The following is a 23,252-nucleotide window of genomic DNA, read 5'->3' as shown; positions in this document are numbered from 1 at the left end:
TCATAATTAGTAATGATTACATCAGGAAGCATAATATTAATATACTGTTATCGTGTACTTTATTATACTTTATTACGTTGTTTAGTGTGGTGGAGGGGTTTATAAAGTATCCGTTTTTTGTGAGCTTAGACTTAATTTAGGCTCTTATTATGACCATAATGGGACACATAATGATGGAAACATGGCACTGGGTTGAAAATGTATGAATTCAGTTTTGAAAGTGAGAAATCATTTAATTAAAAGGTACAGGTAGCTGTCTGACAGAAATAGAGAACGTTGTCGAATCTTCTGGGGTGGGGGTGGCATGGTCAAATCGATAGCCATTTGTTACTGTGCAGGATTTGCTGGATGTTTGTTGTGATATGCCCATTTTACTCTTAAATCAAGGAAAATCAAAGAAAGAGGCTTGTGTGCATGAGAGAATAGGGGGGGGGGGGGGCTTCAGGCAAGAGAACAATATTTTAATCAAGTTCTGAAGTGGAAATTTCAATTTTGATATTTTAAATTATATTTTAGGCATGGGACACCATATACCTTATGTAGATGTAGATTAAGATATCAGCAAGAGTTATTTGGGTAACACCCTGGAGCGAGAAATGTGTTAGAGCAACAATTCCTTTCCCTTGCAAAGAGGTTTGTCTTCCTGGGAAGGTAATCCAGGATTCACTTTCCCCTGTGTTGTGAAGAACACATAACTCAGAAAGAGTAACTCAATAATTGGATTCCGGTTATGATTAACAATCAAACTGGCATATTTGAAATTACTTGTGAAACTTTTGATCATTAGTTTCTGGGTAGGTGGTCATATAATTGCCATTGTAGCTTGTATAGCATTATAGCTTCTCCAGTAATTGCTCCACTGAAAATTAGGTAATTGAAATGGCATTTACAATGCTTACATTTTTAAAAGGGGAAGCGTGAATCAACTAAGTGAGTGGTGGTGGTGGTGCTGATGAATATCAGGGGGCAGGTGCTCAAAATGTAAGCAAGCTAGTTACAGTGGCGAGGGTAGGCTATCAGTTGATCATTGATGTTGATTATTGATGTAAATCTGCTAGTTAGCGCAATTTTTTTTTTTTACTGATTGTGATTTATCTTCAACGCTCTTAAATAATATCGTCATAATATAGCCTAATATTCATAATCTTCTAACTCATGATATATGGCTGGCTGGCTAATGGATTGTGTGGATATTTTAGTATATGGTGTTTAGCTAGAGTCTAGACTACCTGTGTTCAGTGCTTAATTAGTAAATCGGAAGATGCTGGAACAAAAAAGTGAGCGCATGAGGGGGGGTGAACTAGGGAGCTCTGAGGTATCAGAACGCATTAGATTATTATATGTTTTTTTTTAACCTTTATAATAAAGCATTGCATGCATATCATCGCATTTCCGTAGTGGCATAAAACAGGAGAGTAGAGGCGCTTACAGAGGTTGCACACAGGGGGACCATTTTTATTGTGCCTTTTATGAAGGCATTTCATGCAATTCTATGTCATTTTATATTGCTGGAGACTTTGGCAGAATATTTGTTGATACTGCAGAAATTATCAAAATGACAGGCTACTTTGACACTGACAAACTGAGAATCTGAGATTAATAAAAACAACTTGAACTTGACGACGTCACGACGACTTTGGGGCAGTGGGTTCAGGACAACAACGACAAAAACTGTATACCAAAAAATATAAACACTACTGGTCAAAAGTTTTAGAACACCTACTCATTCAAGGGTTTTTCTCTATTTTAACTATTTTCTACATTGTAGAATAATAGTGAAGACATCAAAACTATGAAAGAACACATATGGAATCATGAAGTAACCAAAAAAGTGTTAAACAAATCAAAATACATTTTAGATTTTAGATTCTTCAAAAAGCCACCCTTTGCCTTGATGACAGCTTTGCACACTCTTGACATTCTCTCAATCAGCTTCACCTGGAATGCTTTTCCAACAGTCTTGAAGAAGGTCCCACATATGCTGAGCACTTGTTGGCTGCTTTTCCTTCACTCTGCGGTCCGACTCATCTCAAACCATCTTAATTTGGTTGAGGTCGGGGGATTGTGGAGACCAGGTAATCTGATGCAGCACTCCATCACTCTCCTTCTTGGTCAAATAGCCCTTACACAGCCTGGAGGTGTGTTGGGTCATTGTCCTGTTGAAAAAAAAATTATAGTCCCACTAAGCCCAAACCAGATGGGATGGCGTATTGCTGCAGAATGCTGTGGTAGACATGCTGGTTAAGTGTGACTTGAATTCTAAATAAATCACAGACAGTGTCACCAGCAAAGCACCCCAACACCATCACACCTCCTCCTCCATGCTTCACGTTGGGAACCACACATGCGGAGATCATCCGTTCACCTACACCGCGTCTCACAAAGACACGGCGGTTGGAACCAAAAATCTCAAATTTGGACTCATCAGACCAAAGGACAAATTTCCACCGGTCTAATGTCCATTGCTCGTGTTTCTTGGCCCAAGCAAGTCTCTTATTCTTATTGGTGTCCTTTAGTAGTGGTTTCTTTGCAGCAATTTGACCATGAAGGCCTGATTCACACAGTCTCCTCTGAACAGTTGATGTTGAGATGTGTCTGTTACTTGAACTCTGTGAAGCATTTATTTGGGAAGCAATTTCTGAGGCTGGTAACTCTAATGAACGTATCCTCTGCAGCAGAGGTAACTCTGGGTCTTCCATTCCTGTGGCGGTCCTCATGAGTGCCAGTTTCATCATAGCGCTTGCTGGTTTTTGTGACTGCACTTGAAGAAACTTTCAAAGTTCTTGAAATGTTCCTTATTGACTGACCTTTATGTCTTAAAGTAATGATGGACTGTCATTTCTCTTGGCTTATTTGAGCTGTTCTTGCCATAATATGGACTTGGTCTTTTACCAAATAGGGCTATCATCTGTATACCCCCCCCCCCCCCCCCCTACCTTGTCACAACACAACTGATTGGCTCAAATGCATTAAGAAGGAAAGAAATTCCACAAATTAACCTTTAAGAAGGCACACCTGTTAATTGAAATGCATTCCAGGTGACTACCTCATGAAGCTGGTTGAGAGAATGCCAAGAGTGTGCAAAGCTGTCATCAAAGCAAAGGGTGGCTATTTGAAGAATCTCAAATATAAAATATAGTTTGATTTGTTTAACACTTTTTTGGTTACTACATGATTCCATATATGAACATAGTAAAAATAAAGAAAAACCCTTGAATGAGTAGGTGTTCTAAAACTTTTGACCGGTAGTGTGTGTGTGAATATATATATATATATATATATATATATATATATATATATATATATATATATATATATATATATATATATATATATATATATATATATATATATATATATATACAGTTGAAGTCGGAAACTGTAAAACTCGTTTTTCAACCACTCCACAAATGTCTTGTTAACAAACTATAGTTTTTGCAAGTCAGTTAGGACATCTACTTTGTGCATGACACAAGTAATTTTTCCAATAATTGTTTACAGACAGATTATTTCACTTATAATTCACTGTATCACAATTCCAGTGGGTCAGAAGTTTACATACACTATGCCTTTAAACAGCTTGGAAAATTCCAGAAAATTATGTCATGGCTTTAGAAGCTTCTAATAGGCTAATTGACATAATTTGAGTCAATTGGAGGTGTACTGTGGATGTATTTCAAGGCCTACCTTCAAACTCAGTGCCTCTTTGCTTGACATCATGGGAAAATCAAAAGAAATCAGCCAAGACCTCAGAAATAAAATGGAAGACCTCCACAAGTCTGGTTCATCCTAGGGAGCAATTTCCAAACGCCTGAAGGTACCACATTAATTTTTACAAACAATAGTACGCAAGTATAAATACCATGGGACCACGCAGCTGTCATACCGCTCAGGAAGGAGACACGTTCTGTCTCCTAGAGATGAACATACTTTGGTGCGAAAAGTGAAAATCAATCCCAGAACAACAGCAAAGGACGTTGTGAAGATGCTGGAGGAAACAGGTACAAAAGTATCTATATCCACAGTAGAACGAGTCCTATATCGACATAATCTGAAAGGCCGCTCAGCAAGGAAGAAGCAACTGCTCCAAAACCGCCATAAAAAAGCCAGACTACGGTTTGCAAGTGCACAAGGCGACAAAGATCGTACTTTTTGGAGAAATGTCCTCTGGTCTGATGAAACAAAACATTTAATTGTTTGTCCATAATTACCATTGTTATGTTTGGAGGAAAAAGGGGAATGCTTGCAAGCCGAAGAACACCATCCCAACCGTGAAGAACGGGGGTGGCAGCATCATGCTGTGGGGGTGCTTTGCTGCAGGAGGGACTGGTGAACTTCACAAAATAGATGACATCATGAGGAAGGAACATTTCAAGACATCAGTCAGGAAGTTAAAGCTTGGTCGCAAATGGGTCTTCCAAATGGACAATGACCCCAAGCATATTTCCAAATTTGTGGCAAAATGGCTTAAGGACAACAAAGTCAAGGTATTGGAGTGGCCATCACAAAGCCCTGACCTCAATCCTATAGAACATTTGTGGGCAGAACTGAAAAAGTGTGTGCGAGCAAGGAGGCCTATAAACCTGACTCAGTTACACCAGCTCTGTCAGGAGGAATGGGCCAAAATTCACCCAACTTATTGTGGGAAGCTTGTGGAAGGCTACTCGAAACGTTTGACCCAAGTTAAACAATTGAAATGCAATGCTACCAAATGCTAATTGAGTGTATGTAAACTTCTGATGAAAGAAATAAAAGCTGAAATAAAATCATTCTCTCTACTATTATTCTGACATTTCACATTCTTAAAATAAAGTGGTGATCCTAACTGACCTAAAACAGGGAATTTTTACTAGGATTAAATGTGAGGAATTGTGAAAAACTGAGTTTAAATGTATTTGGCTAAGGTGTATGTAAACTTCCGACGATAGAGAGATAGATAGATAGATAGATAGATAGATAGATAGATAGATAGATAGATAGATAGATAGATAGATAGATAGATAGATAGATAGATAGATAGATAGATAGATAGATAGATAGATAGATAGATAGATAGATAGATAGATAGGAGTATAGAAAACACATGCTCTTTCCATGACATTGACTGACCAGGTGAATCCAGGTGAAAGCTATGATGGCTTATTAATGTCACTTGTGAAATCCGCTTCAAATCAGTGTAGATGAAGGGGAGGAGACAGGTTAAATAAGGATGTTTAAGCCTTGAGACAATTGAAACATGGATTGTGTATGTGTGCCATTCAGAGGGTGAATGGGCAAGACAAGAAATATATGTGCCTTTGAACGGTATATGGTAGTACGTGCCAGGCGCACCGGTTTGTGCCAAGAACTGCAATGTTGCTGGGTTTTTCATGCTCAACATTTTCTCATGTGTGTCAAGAATGTTCCACCACCCAAAGGACATCCAGCCAACTTGACACAACTGTGGGAAGCATTGACTCCCACATGGGCCAGCATCCCTGTGGAACGCTTTCGACACCTTGTAGAGTCCATGCCCCAAAAATTGAGGCTGTTTTAAGGGGAAAAGAGGGGGTTGCAACTCAATATTAGGAAGGCGTTCCTAATGTTTGGTATACTCAGTGTAAATATACAGTGAAGATTCGGAAAGTATTCAGACCCCTTGACTTTTTCCACATTTTGTTACTTTACAGCCTTATTCTAAAATTAATTATATTGATTTTTCCCACATCAATCTACACACAATAACCTATAATGACAAAGCAAAAACAGGTTTTTAGAAATGTTTGCAAATTTATTAAAAATAAAAAACCTATTTACATAAGTATTCAGACCCTTTACACTGGACTTTGTTGAAGCACCATTGGCAGCAATTACAGCCTTGAGTCTTCTTGGGTATGACGCTACAAGCTTGGCACACCTGTATTTGGGGACTTTCTCCCGTTCTTCTCTTCAGATCCTCTCAAGCTCTGTCAGGTTGGATGGGGAGCGTTGCTGCACAGCTATTTTCAGGTCTCTCCAGAGATGTTCGATCGGGTTCAAGTCTGGACTCTGGCTGGGCCACTCAAGGACATTCAGAGACTTGTCCCGAAGCCACTCCTGCGTTGTCTTGGCTTTGTGCTTAGGGTCATTGTCCTGTTGGAAGGTGAACCTTCGCCCCAGTCTGAGGTCCTGAGCGCTTTGCAGCAGGTTTTCATCAAGGATCTCTCTGTACTTTGCTCCGTTAATCTAGTCTCCCAGTCCCTGCCGCTGAAAAACATCCCCACAGCATGATGCTGCCACCACCATGCTTCACCGTAGGGATGGTTGAGGCCGAAGGGTTTAATATTGGTTTTATCAGACCAGATAATCTTGTTTCTCATGGTCAGAGTCTCACCTTTAGGTGCCTTTTGGAAAACTCCAAGCGGGCTGTCATGGCCACTCATCCATAAAGGCCTGATTGGTGGAGTGCTGCAGAGATGGTTGTCCTTCTGGAAGGTTCTACCATCACCACAGAGGAACTCTGGAGCTCTGAAAGAGTGACCATTGGGTTCTTGGTCACCTCCCTGACCAAGGCCCTTCTCCCCCAATTGCTCAGTTTGGCCGGACGGCCAGCTCTAGGAAGAATCTTGGTGGTTCCAAACTTCTTCCATTTAAGAATTATGGAGTCCACTCTGCTCTTGGGGATCTTCAATGCTGCAGAAATGATTTGGTACCCTTCTCCAGATCTGTGCCTCGACACAATCCTGTCTCGGAGCTCTACGGACAATTCCTTCGACCTCATAGCTTGGTTTTTGATCTGACATGCACTGTCAATTGTGGGACCTTATATAGACAGGTGTGTGCCTTTCCAAATCATGTCCAATCAATTGAATTTACCACAGGTGGACTCCAATCAAGTTGTAGAAACGTCTCAACGATGGTCAATGGAAACAGGATGGACTTGAGCTCAATTTCGAGTCTCATAGCAAAGGGTCTGAATAATTATGTAAATAAGGTTTTTCTTTTTTCTTTTCTTTTTTTTGTGCAAAAATGTCATAAAATCAGTTTTCGCTTTGCCTTCATGGGGTATTGTGTGTAGATTGATGAAGAATTTTAGAATAAGGCTGTAACGTAACAAAATGTGGAAAAAGTCAAGGGGTCTGAATACTTCCGAATGCACTGTTTATACCACCACTCAAAAGGGCACTTGGCGAGTGGGAGGGGGAAAAGGGGCAGGTGCTCGAGCACACGTATACCCATATCTGTTCACGTGCCTGATGAATATGTTTATCGGAATCAGTTTGACCTGCTTTCTCGTAACCACTGTGTGGACTTTAGAAAATGTATTGATATTAGCTGCTGCTGAGCTCCCGGCTAAGGTTGAACTGGGGTCAATCATCTGGGCTTCATTTGTCCATAAACACACACTCATTCTCCTTCAGTAATGCTGCTCAATAATATTTGACCCCTGGTTGAAAAGCCAGAACACAAAGGTGGACTTGGCGGCCACAAGCTGACAGCTGCAGGCGACTGTCGTCACCCATATCAAGGAAAGGTGCATGTGTCACTGGTGCTGGATGTGGTATTTATGCAGCAGTGTAAGTCACACACAGATAGTGTCAGTGTGCCGGAGAGGATAAACTTGCAGAAGAAAGGATTTAGTAGATTTGGGGTTGATAACAGTTGAAGGATTTTTTTGTGTGCGCTTTTACACTTTTCTGTAGAAGTAGTTGATATTGTCTGCCTTTGCTAGGTTCACGTCCTGCCATTTCTGGGGCAAGCTAAATATCTGTCTGTTCATATTACTGTTCCACTATACAGAAGGTCTCTTATTATCCCTCACTATTCTAGTATTGAATTGGACTACCCCCCTATATATCTAACATGTCTACTTATCTACTCTCTACTCTGCTGTACAGTAGACTTCTATACTCTGCTATTACTCTAACTTCTCTGTTATAGATCTGACCAAGCTCTTATACAGTGAGGGAAAAAAGTATTTGATCCCCTGCTGATTTTGTACGTTTGCCCACTGACAAAGACATGATCAGTCTATAATTTTAATGGTAGGTTTATTTGAACAGTGAGAGACAGAATAACAACAAAGAAATCCAGAAAGACGCATGTTTTTGATGCGGTGAAGTTGTCCTATCCCCTTAGCAGAAAAACACCCCCAAAGCATAATGTTTCCACCTCCATGTTTGATGGTGGGGATGGTGTTCTTGGGGTCATAGGCAGCATTCCTCCTCCTCCAAACACGGCGAGTTGAGTTGATGCCAAAAAGCTCAATTTTGGTCTCATCTGACCACAACACTTTCACCCAGTTCTCCTCTGAATCATTCAGATGTTCATTGGCAAACTTCAGATGGGCCTGTATATGTGCTTTCTTGAGCAGGGGGACCTTGCGGGCGCTGCTGGATTTCAGTCCTTCACGGCATAGTGTGTTACCAATTGTTTTCTTGGTGACTATGGTCCCAGCTGCCTTGAGATCATTGACAAGATCCTCCCGTGTAGTCCTGGGCTGATTCCTCACCGTTCTCATGATCATTGCAACTCCACGAGGTGATATCTTGCATGGAGCCCCAGGCCGAGGGAGATTGACAGTTATTTTGTGTTTCTTCCATTTGCGAATAATCGCACCAACTGTTGTCACCTTCTCACCAAGCTGCTTGGCGATGGTCTTGTAGCCCATTCCAGCCTTGTGAGGTCTACAATCGTGTCTCTGACATCCTTGGAGAGCTCTTTGGTCTTGGCCATGGTGGAGAGTTTGGAATCTGATTGATTGATTGCTTCATGCGTTTATCTGGATTTTGTTGTTGTTATTCTGTCTCTCACTGTTCAAATAAACCTACCATTAAAATTATAGACTGATCATGTCTTTGTCAGTGGGCAAACGTACAAAATCAGCAGGGGATCAAATACTTTTTTCCCTCACTGTAGATCTTGCTACTCTATTGTGCCATATGTTTGTCTACTCCTCTAAAGATCTCAATAGTGCATTGGATACTTAATTTTCCTCTTATTAGTGTAGCCTAAACAACTGTCTCCCTGACTACAGACTCCCTGACTATTTAACTATTAATTACAGCTTAGCAATTAGTATTCTCATGTGCAAAATGGAGGCTCATTCTTATTTGTGGCTCAAGAGCTTCAAGAGCTTCCTTTTGATAGAAAGTGTGTTTTTGGCACAGGAGTATCGCACGGTGTGGTCTGTGAGGAATGGGGTATAAATGTCCATTTCCTTTTTTTGGCCTTGCGCTGTTAGCTATTGTATGTGAAATGATCCCTCAGCAGGCAATGGGAGAATAACAAGGCATTCACTAACATATGCCAAATTGATTTTTTTGTATTTTATGAGAGAACCCCATTGAAGTGCTGCATGAAATAACCAAGATCTTGTGTGAATGGAGCTCTCTCCAAGACACCACCTCTTTTATCTGTACATCCCTGGAGCGGCTCACAAGGAGGTGAGTATAAAACTGAGTGTGTTCAGGGCCCCAGGTTTTGTGTTGGCGTAATGAAGGGATATTTAATGTGTGACACACTGTTAACCTATGGAGGTAACAACCATATAGCACAGGCTCAGATAGCAATAATTAACGCAAACATATGGCGATGTACTCACATTAAATGCAACTATCCTCAAAACGGCATAGGACCGAGATTATAGCCAGAATTAGACCACATCATATGCTAATCACCAGGCATCTGATTAAACCCTTTTTTCAGTCAGGTACAATCATTTACAGTGCATTCAGAAAGTATTCAGACCCCTTGACTTTTTCCACATTTTGTTACGTTACAGCCTTATTCTAAAATGGATTAAATAAAATGTTTTCTTCATAAATCTACACACAATAACTCATAATGACAAAGCGAAACAGGTTTTTATACATTTTAGCAAATTTATACAAAATAAAAAAAGATACCTTATTTAGATAAGTATTCCGACCCTTTACTATGAGACTCGAAATTGAGCTCAGGTTCATCCTGTTTCCATTGATCATCCTTGATGTTTCTACAACTTGATTGGAGTCCACCTGTGGTACATTCAAATGATTGGAGATGATTTGGAAAGGAACACACCTGTCTATATAAGGTCCCACAGTTGACAGTGCATGTCCGAGCAAAAACCGAATGAATTGTCCGTAGAGCTCCGAGACATGATTGTGTCAAGGCACAGATCTGGGGAAGGGTACCAAAACATGTCTGCAGCATTGAAGGTCCCCAAGAACACAGTGGCCTCCATCATTCTTAAATGGTAGAAGTTTGGAACCACCAAGATTCTTCCTAGAGCTGGCCGCCCGGCCAAACTGAGCAATCGGGGGAGAAGGGCCTTGGTCAGGAAGGTAACCAAGAACCTGATGGTCACTCAGAGAGAGCTCCAGAGTTCCTCTGTGGAGATGGGAAAAGCATCCAGAAGGACAACCATCTCTGCAGCACTCCACCAATCAGGCCTTTATGGTAGAGTGGCCAGATGGAAGCCACTCCTCAGTAAAAGGCACATGACAGCCTGCTTGGAGTTTGCCAAAAGGCACCTAAAGGACTCTTAGACCATGAGAAATAAGATTTGCTGATCTGATGAAACCAAGATTGAACTCTTTGGCATGAATGCTAAGCTTTACGTCTGGAGGAAACCTGTTACCATCCCTACTGTGAAGCATGGTGGTGGCAGCATCCTGCTGTGGGGATGTTTTTCAGCGGCAGGGACTGGGAGACTAGACAGGATCGAGGGAAAGATGAACGGAGCAAAGTACAGAGAGATAATTTATGAAAACCTGCTCCAGAGTGCTCAGGACCTCAGACTGGGGCGAAGGTTCACCTTCCAACAGGACAATGACCCTAAGCACACAGCCAAGACAACGCAGGAGTGGCTTCGGGACAAGTCTCTGAATGTCCTTGAGTAGCCCAGACAGAGCCCAGACTTGAACCCGATCAAACATCTCTGGAGAGACCTGAAAATAGATGTGCAGTGACGCTTCCCATCAAACCTGACAGAGCTTGAGAGGATCTGCAGAGAAGAACGGGAGAAACTCCCCAAGTACAGGTGTGCCAAGCTTGTAAAGACTCAAGGCTGTAATCGCTGCCAAAGGTTCTTCAACAAAGTACTGAGTAAAGGGTCTGAATACTTATGTTAATAGATTATTTCATTTTTTTTATTTATTTTTATGTGCAAACAGTTCTAAAAACCTATTTTTGCTTTGTCATTAATCGGGTATTGTGTTTAGATTGAGTGAAAAAAACGTATTTATTCCATTTTAGAATAAGGCTGTAACGTAACAAAATGTGGAAAAAGTAAAGGGGTCTGAATACTTTTCGAATGCACTTTATGTAAACTACAGGATTGATTATGTAGAAATCAATTAACAGCACAGTGGCGGTAAATATGAACAAAATATATTGATTTGTTCTGTAAATGTCCTTCCAAGCAAATCCAGACTGTGACTAATACTCTTTTGCAAAGTTGTTCAGAAATAATTCCTATTCTAGCCAGGCTCAAATGACCATAACCAAAATAAGATATACCCCACCTTGGATGATAAAGTTATCATAAGTCCATCTGCACTATAATCCCCCATTCTGAAATAAACCCTACCATCAACTAGGACAAATACATAATAACAAGTCACCTTTATCATAATACAGATGCATGGCTTAAAAAAGCCATGCAAGGTGCAGTAGACTAGAGGTACATTTTCTCCATGCAGGTAAAGGGACAGGACGGGTGAGAGGGAAGGAGGGAGGGAAAAGGATTCCTCTTGGCTTGAGTTCAGATCCGATCCAGACTGTTGATAGCTCATTTCTTGTAGATGCATAGTGCTGTTGATGTCCCATAAAGAATCCTTCACAGCTAGTTGGAGCTGTCATCATAAGGGGCCATGAGCTAAGTGATGTCTGACTCAGCACATCTGAGGGCTTGGAACGGGCTCGCTCAGAGAAAGAAAAAGGCATAACAAACATTAAAAGAGAGCGAGAAAGAGACAGAGAGAGAGGAGAGGGAGAGAGAGAGTTATGAAGAGCGAGGCCCAAAATGAGGCTGTGCTCGTTACATCTACAACATTAACTTCAGTGCTGACGTGTTTCATTTGTGTCCCAATGCATTTCGTTAGGCTCCTGTCAACTAACGGATTTAGCCAAAGCACTCAAGTAATATGGTAATTATGCCGCTACTGAAAACCTTTACTTTCACGACGATCAATCCAGATTGTACAGACTCACTATGTTTATTTCCAATGCAGGCTGTGGTTTGAATGAGCAAGATGTGCAACTTGTTTTTCAATTTAAAATGTTGAGATACAAAGTTCAGGGGAGATTTGAATTCTGTGTTTTGTGGAGTTATCACATATAAAGTACATCATTTGCAAGCAAATCAATGTAAAGTATGCTACTTTATGTTCTTGAATTAAAAATGTCAACAAACAACATGCACAGTTTTGGAATTCATACACTACTTTCACATTTCTGAATTTAAGAATGACTTAAATTATTATTAAATATGCTATTAAAGTTGCTAATCAAACAATAGTAAACTGTATTGCTGTAGTGTGTTAGGTCAGAAGCCAAACCAAATCAGAAAGGCAAGAGCATAAATAATGAAAACAAACAGTATTTGAACCATTCCCGCAGTCCGTAAATTACTCTTGTTGGGCTTCCCCTCTGTGCTCACAGCATGCTAAGGTTCTCTTATGTCTCACGGAACCCGGCTGCGCTTTTGATTGAGTCAAGCTCACGGCCCAAGCCAGCCGCCATTGAAGCTAGCACACTCATAAGCTATCAGGTGACCTGGCTCTCTCCGCACAGTCTGATACTGATGCTGAAACTAGCTATCGAAAACATTCTGCTGAGCATTGATAACCCAAAGGAACAGGGCGAAAGGAAAACTGTCTGAAGGACATCTCAGCTGTGTCTTTTCATCATCAGGTTAATGTAAACGATATGGAGCACAAATAATGGAGTGCAAACGAGCCCTACAGTGCGGATGTGGATGTGTAGGATATTATAACGGTTAATAAGACTACCGTATCTCAATGTCAACTCCTCTCGTACACCATTGGTTTGCTGTTTTCTTGTGTAAGAACAGGAGAAAATAGAAAAATGCAAATGTTCTCATTGAGTCAGTTGTGCACCACTCGTGAATGTCGTGGTAGCCTACAGTATAGCCCACTGCTAGTGAGACACTAAGACTGATGGTGAGTATTCATTACTATACTGTGAGAGTGTGCACTACTATGTAAGAGTATACTAAGAGTGAATGTAATACTATAAAGCACAGTTTACTTTAAGGGTTTGGTGTTCTCTGAGTGAGAGACTGTGGTAGATGGTGAGTGTGGGAGGATTATTAGCCAGGTTTGCAGTGGATGTGTGGATTTAGGCTCAGCCCTGGCTCAGATGGGTCTCATGTGGGCTTTCTCTTGGGGCGGCAGGGGAACCAAAGGCCACTGATTGATGGTCAAGGACATTGAACTCCTCACTCAGGAGCTCGAGGAGCCCATCCCCAGGGGGATAGGGATGCTACTGCTCATGGAGCCACCATGACAGCCTGGAGACACAAACAACTCCAAGCATGAATCATCAGCAGCACAGAGAAGCCTTAGCATTAGAGGGGTCCATCAGACAAAAAGATAGTTCTGAGATAGTATTTCAAGATCTTCATAGCTCCAATTGGTTTAGTGTTTTCTTGACAATTTTAATTCCAAATGGAACGGCATAGTTCCAGTTCTCTGCTCACGTCACATACAGGGGGTGAAGGATACTACGCAGGGCATGTACTGTCTAGGTTGATACATGATTTCTTACATAAAGTAAGAGGCCTGGCAAAAGAAAAAAAGCCTTTTGGGCTATTATTCTTTGTGTTGATATTTGATTATGGTTGCAAAGGGAGGGTATATTACGGGAGAATTTTGAAGTTTACCAGTAAACTACCAGAATTTGTGTAACTTTCAAGGATTTTAATTAATTTATCACAAGACATCTAGTGGCCCTTTTCTGTACTTCAGATTATCACAAGTGTCTAATTATCTCTGGCCTTATCACATGTAATATATATATATATATATATATATATATATAAAATAATAAAATAAGATGATAAAAAAATATATATAGAATGACAAAGCTGTAAATCATTATCGTAAATATAAACAATGAATTTAGTGAATACCATTGGTGTTTAATATGAGGGTTTCAGCATGAAATATCCTTAATTTTTTTACAGACTTTTATTTATTTGACTGTCAATATGTCTTTGTTGTAAATGTTTTGGCGCCAAACTGGTGGCAGTTGTGAAAAGTAGTCAATAGTTGGAAGAGTTGCAGAATTAATTGAAAATAATGAATTTATCTCATGAACAATATGGTCTATCCACTAGAAACTCTTAATTTTAAAAAAGTGATTCAACTATAAATTACCAAAGTTACCATAGATTACCTGTTTCCGGTAACTTTGGTAAATTACCGGTAGCTTTGCAACCCTATATGTGATTGATGACGTTCAAATTAATTACAGTGTGTGACTAACACTTGTGCCAGTGTGGCATACTTCAGAATTATTCATTCTTTGTGTCAACAGCGACAATGGTTCAGAGAAAAACCTTTCAAATTAAAGGTTAAATAAATTGTTTAGAATGGGTTGAGGCTTAATCTCTCCATTACCTCATTACCCCATTTATGAAATGGATGACCATAAAAATATTTTATTGCAAAAGTGGTTAAATTGTGAGATATTGTGACACACCCTCTAAACTCAAAACTTTCTGAATAATGTCTGGTTGGAAGAGTGGTGGGCCACATAAGCTCAATATTGCAAAAATGTGGAATACAAGTAAATAGTCAGTTGTCTGCCCTACATACACAAACAAATAGCATTAGGATATCTTAATGCATATTGGAAATATAGACCTGTAAACACAGAAACAATAGGCGGAAATAGAAACTATGAATATTTATGATGATTAATGGTAGCTGATTAATAGACATCTTTCCAAGTCAAATTTGCTCTCATTCATGTGCTGTATGGTCCTGCCCGACAAAAATACATAAAGCTACACGTTTTATTATGTTGTGGTTATAGTAAGCTAAATCTGCTCTAATGAAAACAAGTGGGCTGAGACAGTGAAAACTGCCATTTCTTTTCAGTCAAAGGTTCGTCTGTGGATTTTATGTTCAGCCTTTTGCAATTATGTTAAGAGGCCCTCCTAGATTTGACTCAAAATCCATTATGGCATCCAAAATCCATTAAATGGTGGTTTAATCACCTCTAGATACACTGAGTGTACAAAACATTAAGAACACCTGCTCTTTCCATGGCATAGACTGTCCAGGTGAATCCAGGTGAAAGATATGATGCCTTATTGATGTCACTTGTTAAATCCACTTCAATCAGTGTAGATGAAGGGGAGGAGACACGTTAAAGAATGATTTTTAAGCTTTGAGACAATTGATACATGTTTTGTGTATTTGTGCCATTAAGTGGGACAAAATATTTAAGTGCCTTTGAACGGGGTATGGTAGTAGGTGCCAGGCGCACCGGTTTGTGTCAAGAACTTTCACGCTCAACAATTTCCCGTGTGTATCAACGCTTCCGACACCTTGTAGAGTCCATGACTTGATTAATTGAGCCTGCCATAATTACAATCAAACACCATTGTCTGGATATAGAAAAAGCAGCAGACTGCTTCCCAGGGCAACACCAAGTATTCCAAGATACAAGCCTCTTTGAGGATCAATTACGCAACTCAGAGGCTCCAACGGAAGTAAATAAAACCCTGGACACCCTCTCCGTAGCTCTACAACATGCGCTATACCAAATGTGGCATAACTTGTGCCTCCAGGATTGGGCTCTTAAGTCACCACATTATTTAGAAGTAAGCTTTGATTCATTGCTAGTCCAATACGGCTGCCTGAATTTAACATAACCTTCCGCTGGCTCACTGCATTTGTGATGCGCATTGGGATGTTCCGGTGCACTCTTTTGCTGTTTGGGTTGAGTTGACACATAAAAAAAAATAAGAATAATCATGTCCACCATCCTTTCCTGGCTGTCTGTCCTGGAGTTGCCGTATGGTGACTGTCAGGAAGAGTGGGGTGTGCCCGACTACACAAGCGGCAATGAGTGAACACAATAAAATAGTTCAAGTTTCAGATGTTTTTACTTTAGTGTCTCTGGCATTCTAGTCCACAAGCCATTCAGGGTTAGGGTTAGTTGGCCACCTGTAGTCTCTTGCGTCGGCGGTGGTGTGGCCTCACTGGCAGAGTCCGTAACTCTCCTTCTGATGAGTCTGTGGAAGGCGCGAGAGACACAGCGTAAGTGGGAGAGTAGGCAGGCTGTGGCTGTCTTCCTAACTGCTTCACTTGAGTGAGGTCCAGTCTTCACTCTTGTGCCAGTCAGTTGATTAGCGAATGCCTTGCTGATTAGTAATCCTGCACAGGTGTGTTGGGTGAGCAGAGCTGTGGAGCTGTCTTCGGCTGGCCTGGTGCTGAAGGTAGTGCAGCCTTCCACAGTGTTGAACTGAGTGCCGCTGTTCACTGTGCTGCAACTAGTGCCACTGTCCATGGTGCTGAAGTGAGTGCACCTGTCTCCTGTGCTGCGGTGGGTGGCTCTGTCCATGGTGCTGCCCTGGGAGTCCTTCAGCCATGTGACATTGTGGTGTATGGGGTGGATGAAACCACACATGATAACAAGCGCATAAGGCAAGTGCTCACTACAACAAACCAACACAACCTGACACTCATTGACAACAAATACCATAAACTTAGTGGGCCTTCACATCATAGGAATATTACCTATCCAATGTCAATGCCATCCTCAATCTCTCAGTCTGCCCTGGAGTTGAGGTACATGTTGACTTGGTGAAATGATGGTGTATGGGGAGGATGTAACCACATATGATGACAAGCTCCATAAGGCAGTTCACCACATTGAACCAACACACCTCTCTAATGTCAATGCCATCCTGAATCTCCCAGAACTGTCCTTGATAGGTCCACTCCACCTTCAGTCCTCCCCTCTGGCAGTTACTACAGACAGAGACACCATGGAATTGGACTGCCACATGTCAGTAGGCCATTCAACAGTCCAAATTCCATCTGGAAAGTGCTGGTGTGCATTGACATCATACGTACCTATTTTGATACCACCCATGGCTGGCCAGCCCATGTGATACCTGAACTGGACTCGCATGTGAAGAATGAGCTCTCACGTTGGGGTGACTCATGCATTGGTCTGGGAAACTGTTCAGTAACATTATTATTATTATCATATTTTTATTGTTTTATTTCACTTTGTCCTGCATTGTTGGAGCTCGGAGCTCAAGAATGGCTACTTTGTCTCCTCACCCTGTTAGGACATAATCATGTCTTGGCCACCTCAGACTTTGAATGAACCTTGCACACTTAGTTCCATTGGGAAAAAGAGGGGAAATGTTAGAGCTGTACATATACACTACTAGAGTGTCTGACTGTTGTATTACAGGTTGCTTTCCGATAACTTGGTTATGCTATGTGCTTGTGTCGTGAAAAACATGAACACCCTTTGAAAAGCTAGTTGACTTCAGCAATTTAACACAACAGAGGCATGGCAGTGCCACTCATAGTCCTAGTTATACCAAAAGTTGTATGAAACCCTTTTAAAGACAGAATAAAACAATACAAAATAAACCAGGGCAATTTATATGCAGGCAAAGGTGTTTGAGTGTAATTATGTTGGCCATATTTGATTCAGAATAAAATAGATTTACACCAAAACAGTCTTTATGTGCATGCGTGTTTTTGGATATTGGATTTGAAAGAACATCCAGGGTGGCCCCAAATATAATCTGTGGTGGCCCCCTGACTAAATCACAAGAGCAGGAGCTAAAGATACAAAATCCTTCAAGGAGCCTTGGACCCCAAAACATGTCATTTCAATGTCTGAGCCCACAGGACCATACAGCACTGAATGAGAGCAAATTTGTCTAGCTACCAAAACATTGAAATGTCTTCCTATGGTATCACTGTGTTTACAGGTCTATATTTCATAGATGCATTAAGATATCCTAATTATGTTTGTTTTGTGTATGTAGGACAGACAACTGACTACTTGTATTCCTCATTTTTGCAAAATCAGAGCTTGCAATATTGGGTTATATGAGGCCCACCACCCCTCCAGTCTGGCATTATTCTGCACGTTTTGAGTTTAGGGGGTGTGTCACAATAGATATACATTTAACCACTTTTGCAGTACAATATTTTTTCACAACCATCCATTTCATAAATGGGAGACATTAGAGATTGAAAAAAAACATGGTTGTGTTTTGTTCTACCTCAGGTAAGGGTATCTAAAAAATGTGGAGGCCTTGCCACTAGCCTATTTCCCTTTGGAACACACTTTTCTCTGAACAGGCTTGTCTCCTCGCCTTGTTTTCTGTGTGATATATTGTCTTGGATTCTGGTGCTTCTTTGTAGCTTTGCTGATGTACATGCACAATTATATATCTCTCTCTCCCTCCCTCCCTCTACCTCTCCCCCTCCCCTCTCCATCCCTCCCTCCCATTCCCTTCATGTTAAAAGCTGAGAGGAATCGTGTTCGAGGCAGATCCTGGTTGGGGAGTTAATTAAAATGGCAAGTTGCAACCCACACAGTCAAAACAATGGATGCCCGGTTTAGAAAAGGCTCAGGGGGATATTAAACAAGCACAAAATAAAGCACTGCTAAGAAGCAGGTAATATAGACTCTCCTGAATTACTTCTGCTAGAGAAGGGTATGTGGTTTATTGGCACACTTGACTGTAGACCAGAAAAACCACTCAGGATAGATGTAAATATTATGCACATGTGCTTAAAAAAGAGGCTAAAAAGGAAATTGTACAGGAGATTACGCTGATTGTGCTTTTTACCCAGCAGCTATGCCATGCCATGTCCACAGCTCAGATAAGGAATCCTATAGCCGAGAAAGGGAAGAGGATCTGCTTATATGGCCCCCAAATTATTTTGTTAGTGTGGCTATACAATGCACACTCAGGCTCCGGCAATAGGGCCATGCAGGACATGAGCTGTTGCCATGGTAACCATCTCAGCTCTAGCAGCCCAGGAAAACTGTGTCATTATCCTCCGCTATGGATGGGAGCAGAGCGAGAGAGAGAGAGGCTGCATCCACACAGCCTGCTCATGCATCTTACAACCCCCATCACAATTTGCACAATTTTCTCTCCTCTATTCAACCCTGTCTTTTTTGCTTTCCATTTGTTGGAGAGTACAGTTTTCACAGTAATAGGTAAACAACAAGCATAATACCAGAGCAAAATTCAGGAAAAATATCAGGCTGAAATGTATCACAGTGTAGCTTTTCACATTTGCTGTCAAATTTCTGTAATTCACAAAAATAACTGTCACAACCTAGTTGTTATGTGAACACAAAGGAATTGAAATATGTACTACACTTTCCTATCATTAAGCAACTCACCACGGCACTAAGATATATAATCCATTACAGGATCTTATTGAATTCAAACATAAAATAAATTGACAACAGCTCAACATGATGTTGATCCTCAACATATAAAATACAGATGTATGTGGACAAATCTGAAGACATTGGTAGAAGTTGCAATGTGTGTTTGCTTGTGTGTATGCGTTGCGTAAGAGAGTAAGTAACTGCTTGCGTATACACCAGTGCAGTATGTATATGCAAACCAAAGTCCACATGGGAGGAATTACATTCTGAACTAATTACATAGGTGTGTAAATAGAGGCACCCTACTGTGATGGGTTGTGCTGCGCATGATTTCCCCAGGTAGAGCTGAGCCTGCCGGGTAGCACGTGTGTGTGTGTGTCTGTGTGTGATCCTCCCCCACCCTCAAAATGAAAGCCTTTCCATTCCCTCTCCTGCTCTGAAGCATCTCTTCAGAGACCAGAGAGATGTGTTTGCTCATGGAGCACCACTGTACTAGTGTTCACTGGTCAGGATCATAATTTCCTTAGAAACAGCAGATGGCACAGCTGAGTCTGACTAACACATTCAAACGCCACATTCATGTAGCATTAGTTGCTTCCTTCCCTCCTCTCCTTGTTCCTTTGTTGCCTATTTTACCTACAGTGTCAATATCAGAGTCATACGTATGTTTCCAAATATATGAAAGGACTCGATAGAGGGAAGGAATATGGTTTAAACATTAATTGAGATGTCGAAATGCAGCCTTTTAAGAGTGTATTTGATCTTGGCCAAATTCTATTTAAATGTAGAGCCCTTCATAACACCCTCATAACATTTTGTCTGTCCCAAAGTATTTTTCCTCTTTTGACTATTGGATTGGATTAGTCATCTTTCTTTTCAGGCAGGGGTCCTAAATATATGATATATATACTTGAAGCAAGTGTTTACGTTTGTACTGGTAACATACTGTAGTCTGGCTATTTTTGGTTCTTTCAACTGGTCAGGATAATAATTTCCTTAGAAAGCAGAGAGCACAGCTGTGTCTGACTATCACATTCAAACGCCACATTCAAGTAGCATTAGTTGTTTCCTTCCTTCCCTCCTCTCCTTGTTCCCTTGTTACCTCTTTTACCTACCGTATCAATATGAGAGTTACACGTATGTTTCCACGTATATAAAAGGACTCGATAGAGGGAAGGAATATGGTTGAAATATTAATTGAAATGTCAGAATGCAGGGTTTTAAGAGTGTCTTAACACAGCAAGAACATTGTTTCTTGGAACAGAATGGATTGGTTTGTCATCTGACTCACAATCTTCATAAGAGCTTAGGTAAACTCTAGCAGTTATTGGTGGTTTACTAACAATTGAAACAAATGACTGAACTAAATGAAAAAGAGGTGTGGCGTGGTGAAAGTGCAATCGTACTAATCAGTGTGTCTCTTGTTTCCTGTCCGCAGCGCCAAACACTGCGCCGTATGGGAGTACAGGAAGAGCGGAAGTCCTGCTGGCCTGTCGGTACCTGATCCTGGCTCTCTCCTCCTTCATCAGTGTGTACTAGTGGAAGGGCAGCCATACACAATGACTGTAAAGAGCCCTTCAAGCATTTATGAATCCTTTGACATTGCTCATGTCTGGATCAAATCTGGTACAGTTTGTTGAAAGCAGTGTGGGATATAATCAGCATTACTTATGTGGGGATGGTCGTTTTATTTCTGTGGAATTTCTCATCATGTAAATACTTAAAAATCGTTAGTTTTTTATTTGGATTGTCCACTTTGTGAATCAGTGCTCATTGTCCCCTTTCCAAGACCATGAAAGCTCTGAAATGAGTTATTGTATTATTCTCTCACCAGGAGGTGGTGATGCGGAAATTTACATTTTCATCTCAGTTTTTGTAAATGGCTCAAAAGATGCCATTGTGTGTCCCTCAATACATCAATGCATCATTTCCATACCAATGTTGTGGCCAGTATTGAAAGTATACAGGGTTAAAAAGGAAAGCATCATTTTAGATATCATTCATTACAAATTAAGGTTAGAGCATGCTAGAATGATGACATCTTTTGAGATGTGTTATTATAATAATACAATAGCTGAAATGCTGCACAATAGACATTAGAAAGGGAACATTTCAGACATATTTGATCTTGGCCATATTCTATTTGAATGCAGAGCCTTTTATCACACCCCCATAACATTTTGTCTGTCCCAAAGTATGTTTGATCTTTTGAACATTGGATAAGTCATCTTTCTTTTCAGGCAGGGGTCCTAAATGTATGTTATATACTTGACACTCATATTTGACCAGGCAGTGAACATAGTAGCAAGTGTTTACGTTTGTACTGGTAACATACTGTAGTCTGGTTATTTTTTGGTTCTTTCGGGGTGGGGGGGGGGGGGGGGTGTGTGTAATAATAATAATGGGAATAATTTACATAATTACCATTTCATCAGAAAACAGCTGACTCATTTTCAATACTCAAGAGGACGAAAGGAAGACAGTTTTCCTCTCTGAGGACAATAAAGTATATGTCTACATTTACAGTTTTTCATTTGTATTTCTATAGTTTGAGAGAGACTCGTTTACAAGTTTACAGAGGTACTTCACATGAGGAGGAAGACCTCTGATGAAGGGATACTTAGGTATCAGTAAAGCTCTTCCAATATAGTAAAGTTTAAGACAACTTTTAACACTGAGTAACTATGGATCTAGACAGATGGAAATATTTTCCATCCCTAACTTTACAAATAACATTAGCCTTCTAATTTAAGATCAAACGTTTAAATAACCAAGATGGGATTGGTAAATGGAGGATAAGGATTATTGATGCATTATGATGTGTTTCAGTTAGACTTTTATTAATCATATATTCCACAGGACAAGGGAATTATGTCTGCCAACTTCTTAAAACACAAATTGGTCTAATGAACAAAACTTGTGACTATGAAACCGTAGACAACATAGCCATCGAGATATAAATCTGAAAGCACAAATACTGTACTTGGTGTTATTTTTGGTTGTGTAGTGTTTTATTTTTTAAATATAGTGAATACATTTTTGTTAGATTTATTTTCTGTTTTTATTATTTTTGTTTGTACTGGAATTGTTTTCAGCCTGTTTTGTGGTATATGAAAATACTGCACCATATAATCTAGTTTAAATGTTGAAGTATGATGCAAAATGGGTCAGAAATATATTTATCTTCCTTTGTGAAAACACTGCAAAAAACAACAACAAAAAAAAACGATTTAAAACGTGAATCTGGATATGTGAAATTATTTGAATAAAGCACAGTATGGCATAGTTTATAATGTTGTAAATTAATTTAGATGCCTTCACTGTTGTTGATTCTTGTCAAAACAATAGATTAAAAAAGAGATGTTTGCAATCTAATTATCTACTTTTTGAAACAGATGGTGTAAACCAATATAACAGTATTATAGAAATGAGTAAATTGTGTGTATATTTGGAGAAAATAGGATTCCTTTTGATCTTATTGGTAGAGCCGGTGTGTAGTTTAGTTTTCACACACTTGTTTGATGATGTGCAGAGAGTATGGTTGTGCTGCATGTCAAAATTAACCTGTGTTTTAAGGTGGCCAGTTTACAAATAATCAATACTTTTATGGATAAAACCAGTTTTCAGAATGTTTTGGCTCTATGACAAAAAAAGAGCATTGCATACTAAAACTCACCAGGCTACATCCATTTGTGTTTTGTTTGAATCTAACTTGACTATATATGTGACAATACTGTGTTGCTATGTTCAAGTCATAGTAAGAGTGGCACATTGGTGACAGCATGGAGTGTGTTGGTTGCCTGTCTAAGCAGCTCAGAACATGGAAGTATTTCATCATGTAAAATGTACTGTATGTTCATTATTTTGATTACACAATTTGGCATTAA

General features: G+C 40.2%; 1 protein-coding gene across 1 annotated transcript in view; it reads left to right on the top strand.

Moving 5' to 3' along the window:
- negr1 (neuronal growth regulator 1) overlaps nucleotides 1-20,904 on the top strand; it is a gene marked incomplete at both ends in the record, with an annotated part of 428,395 nt that extends 407,491 nt beyond the window's left edge. Inside the window, one exon of the mRNA XM_084164207.1 lies at nucleotides 20,804-20,904. Coding sequence (XP_084020333.1) covers nucleotides 20,804-20,904 — 101 coding nt within the window. The remainder of the gene's footprint in view (nucleotides 1-20,803) is intronic.
- Between the last annotated feature and the right edge of the window lie 2,348 nt (nucleotides 20,905-23,252).

This window comes from Coregonus lavaretus (assembly GCF_964263955.1).
Source record: "Coregonus lavaretus genome assembly, chromosome: 6".
NCBI lineage: Eukaryota > Metazoa > Chordata > Actinopteri > Salmoniformes > Salmonidae > Coregonus > Coregonus lavaretus.
The sequence above is the reverse complement of the archived record's forward strand: the minus strand, read 5'-3'. Positions and strand labels throughout refer to the sequence as shown.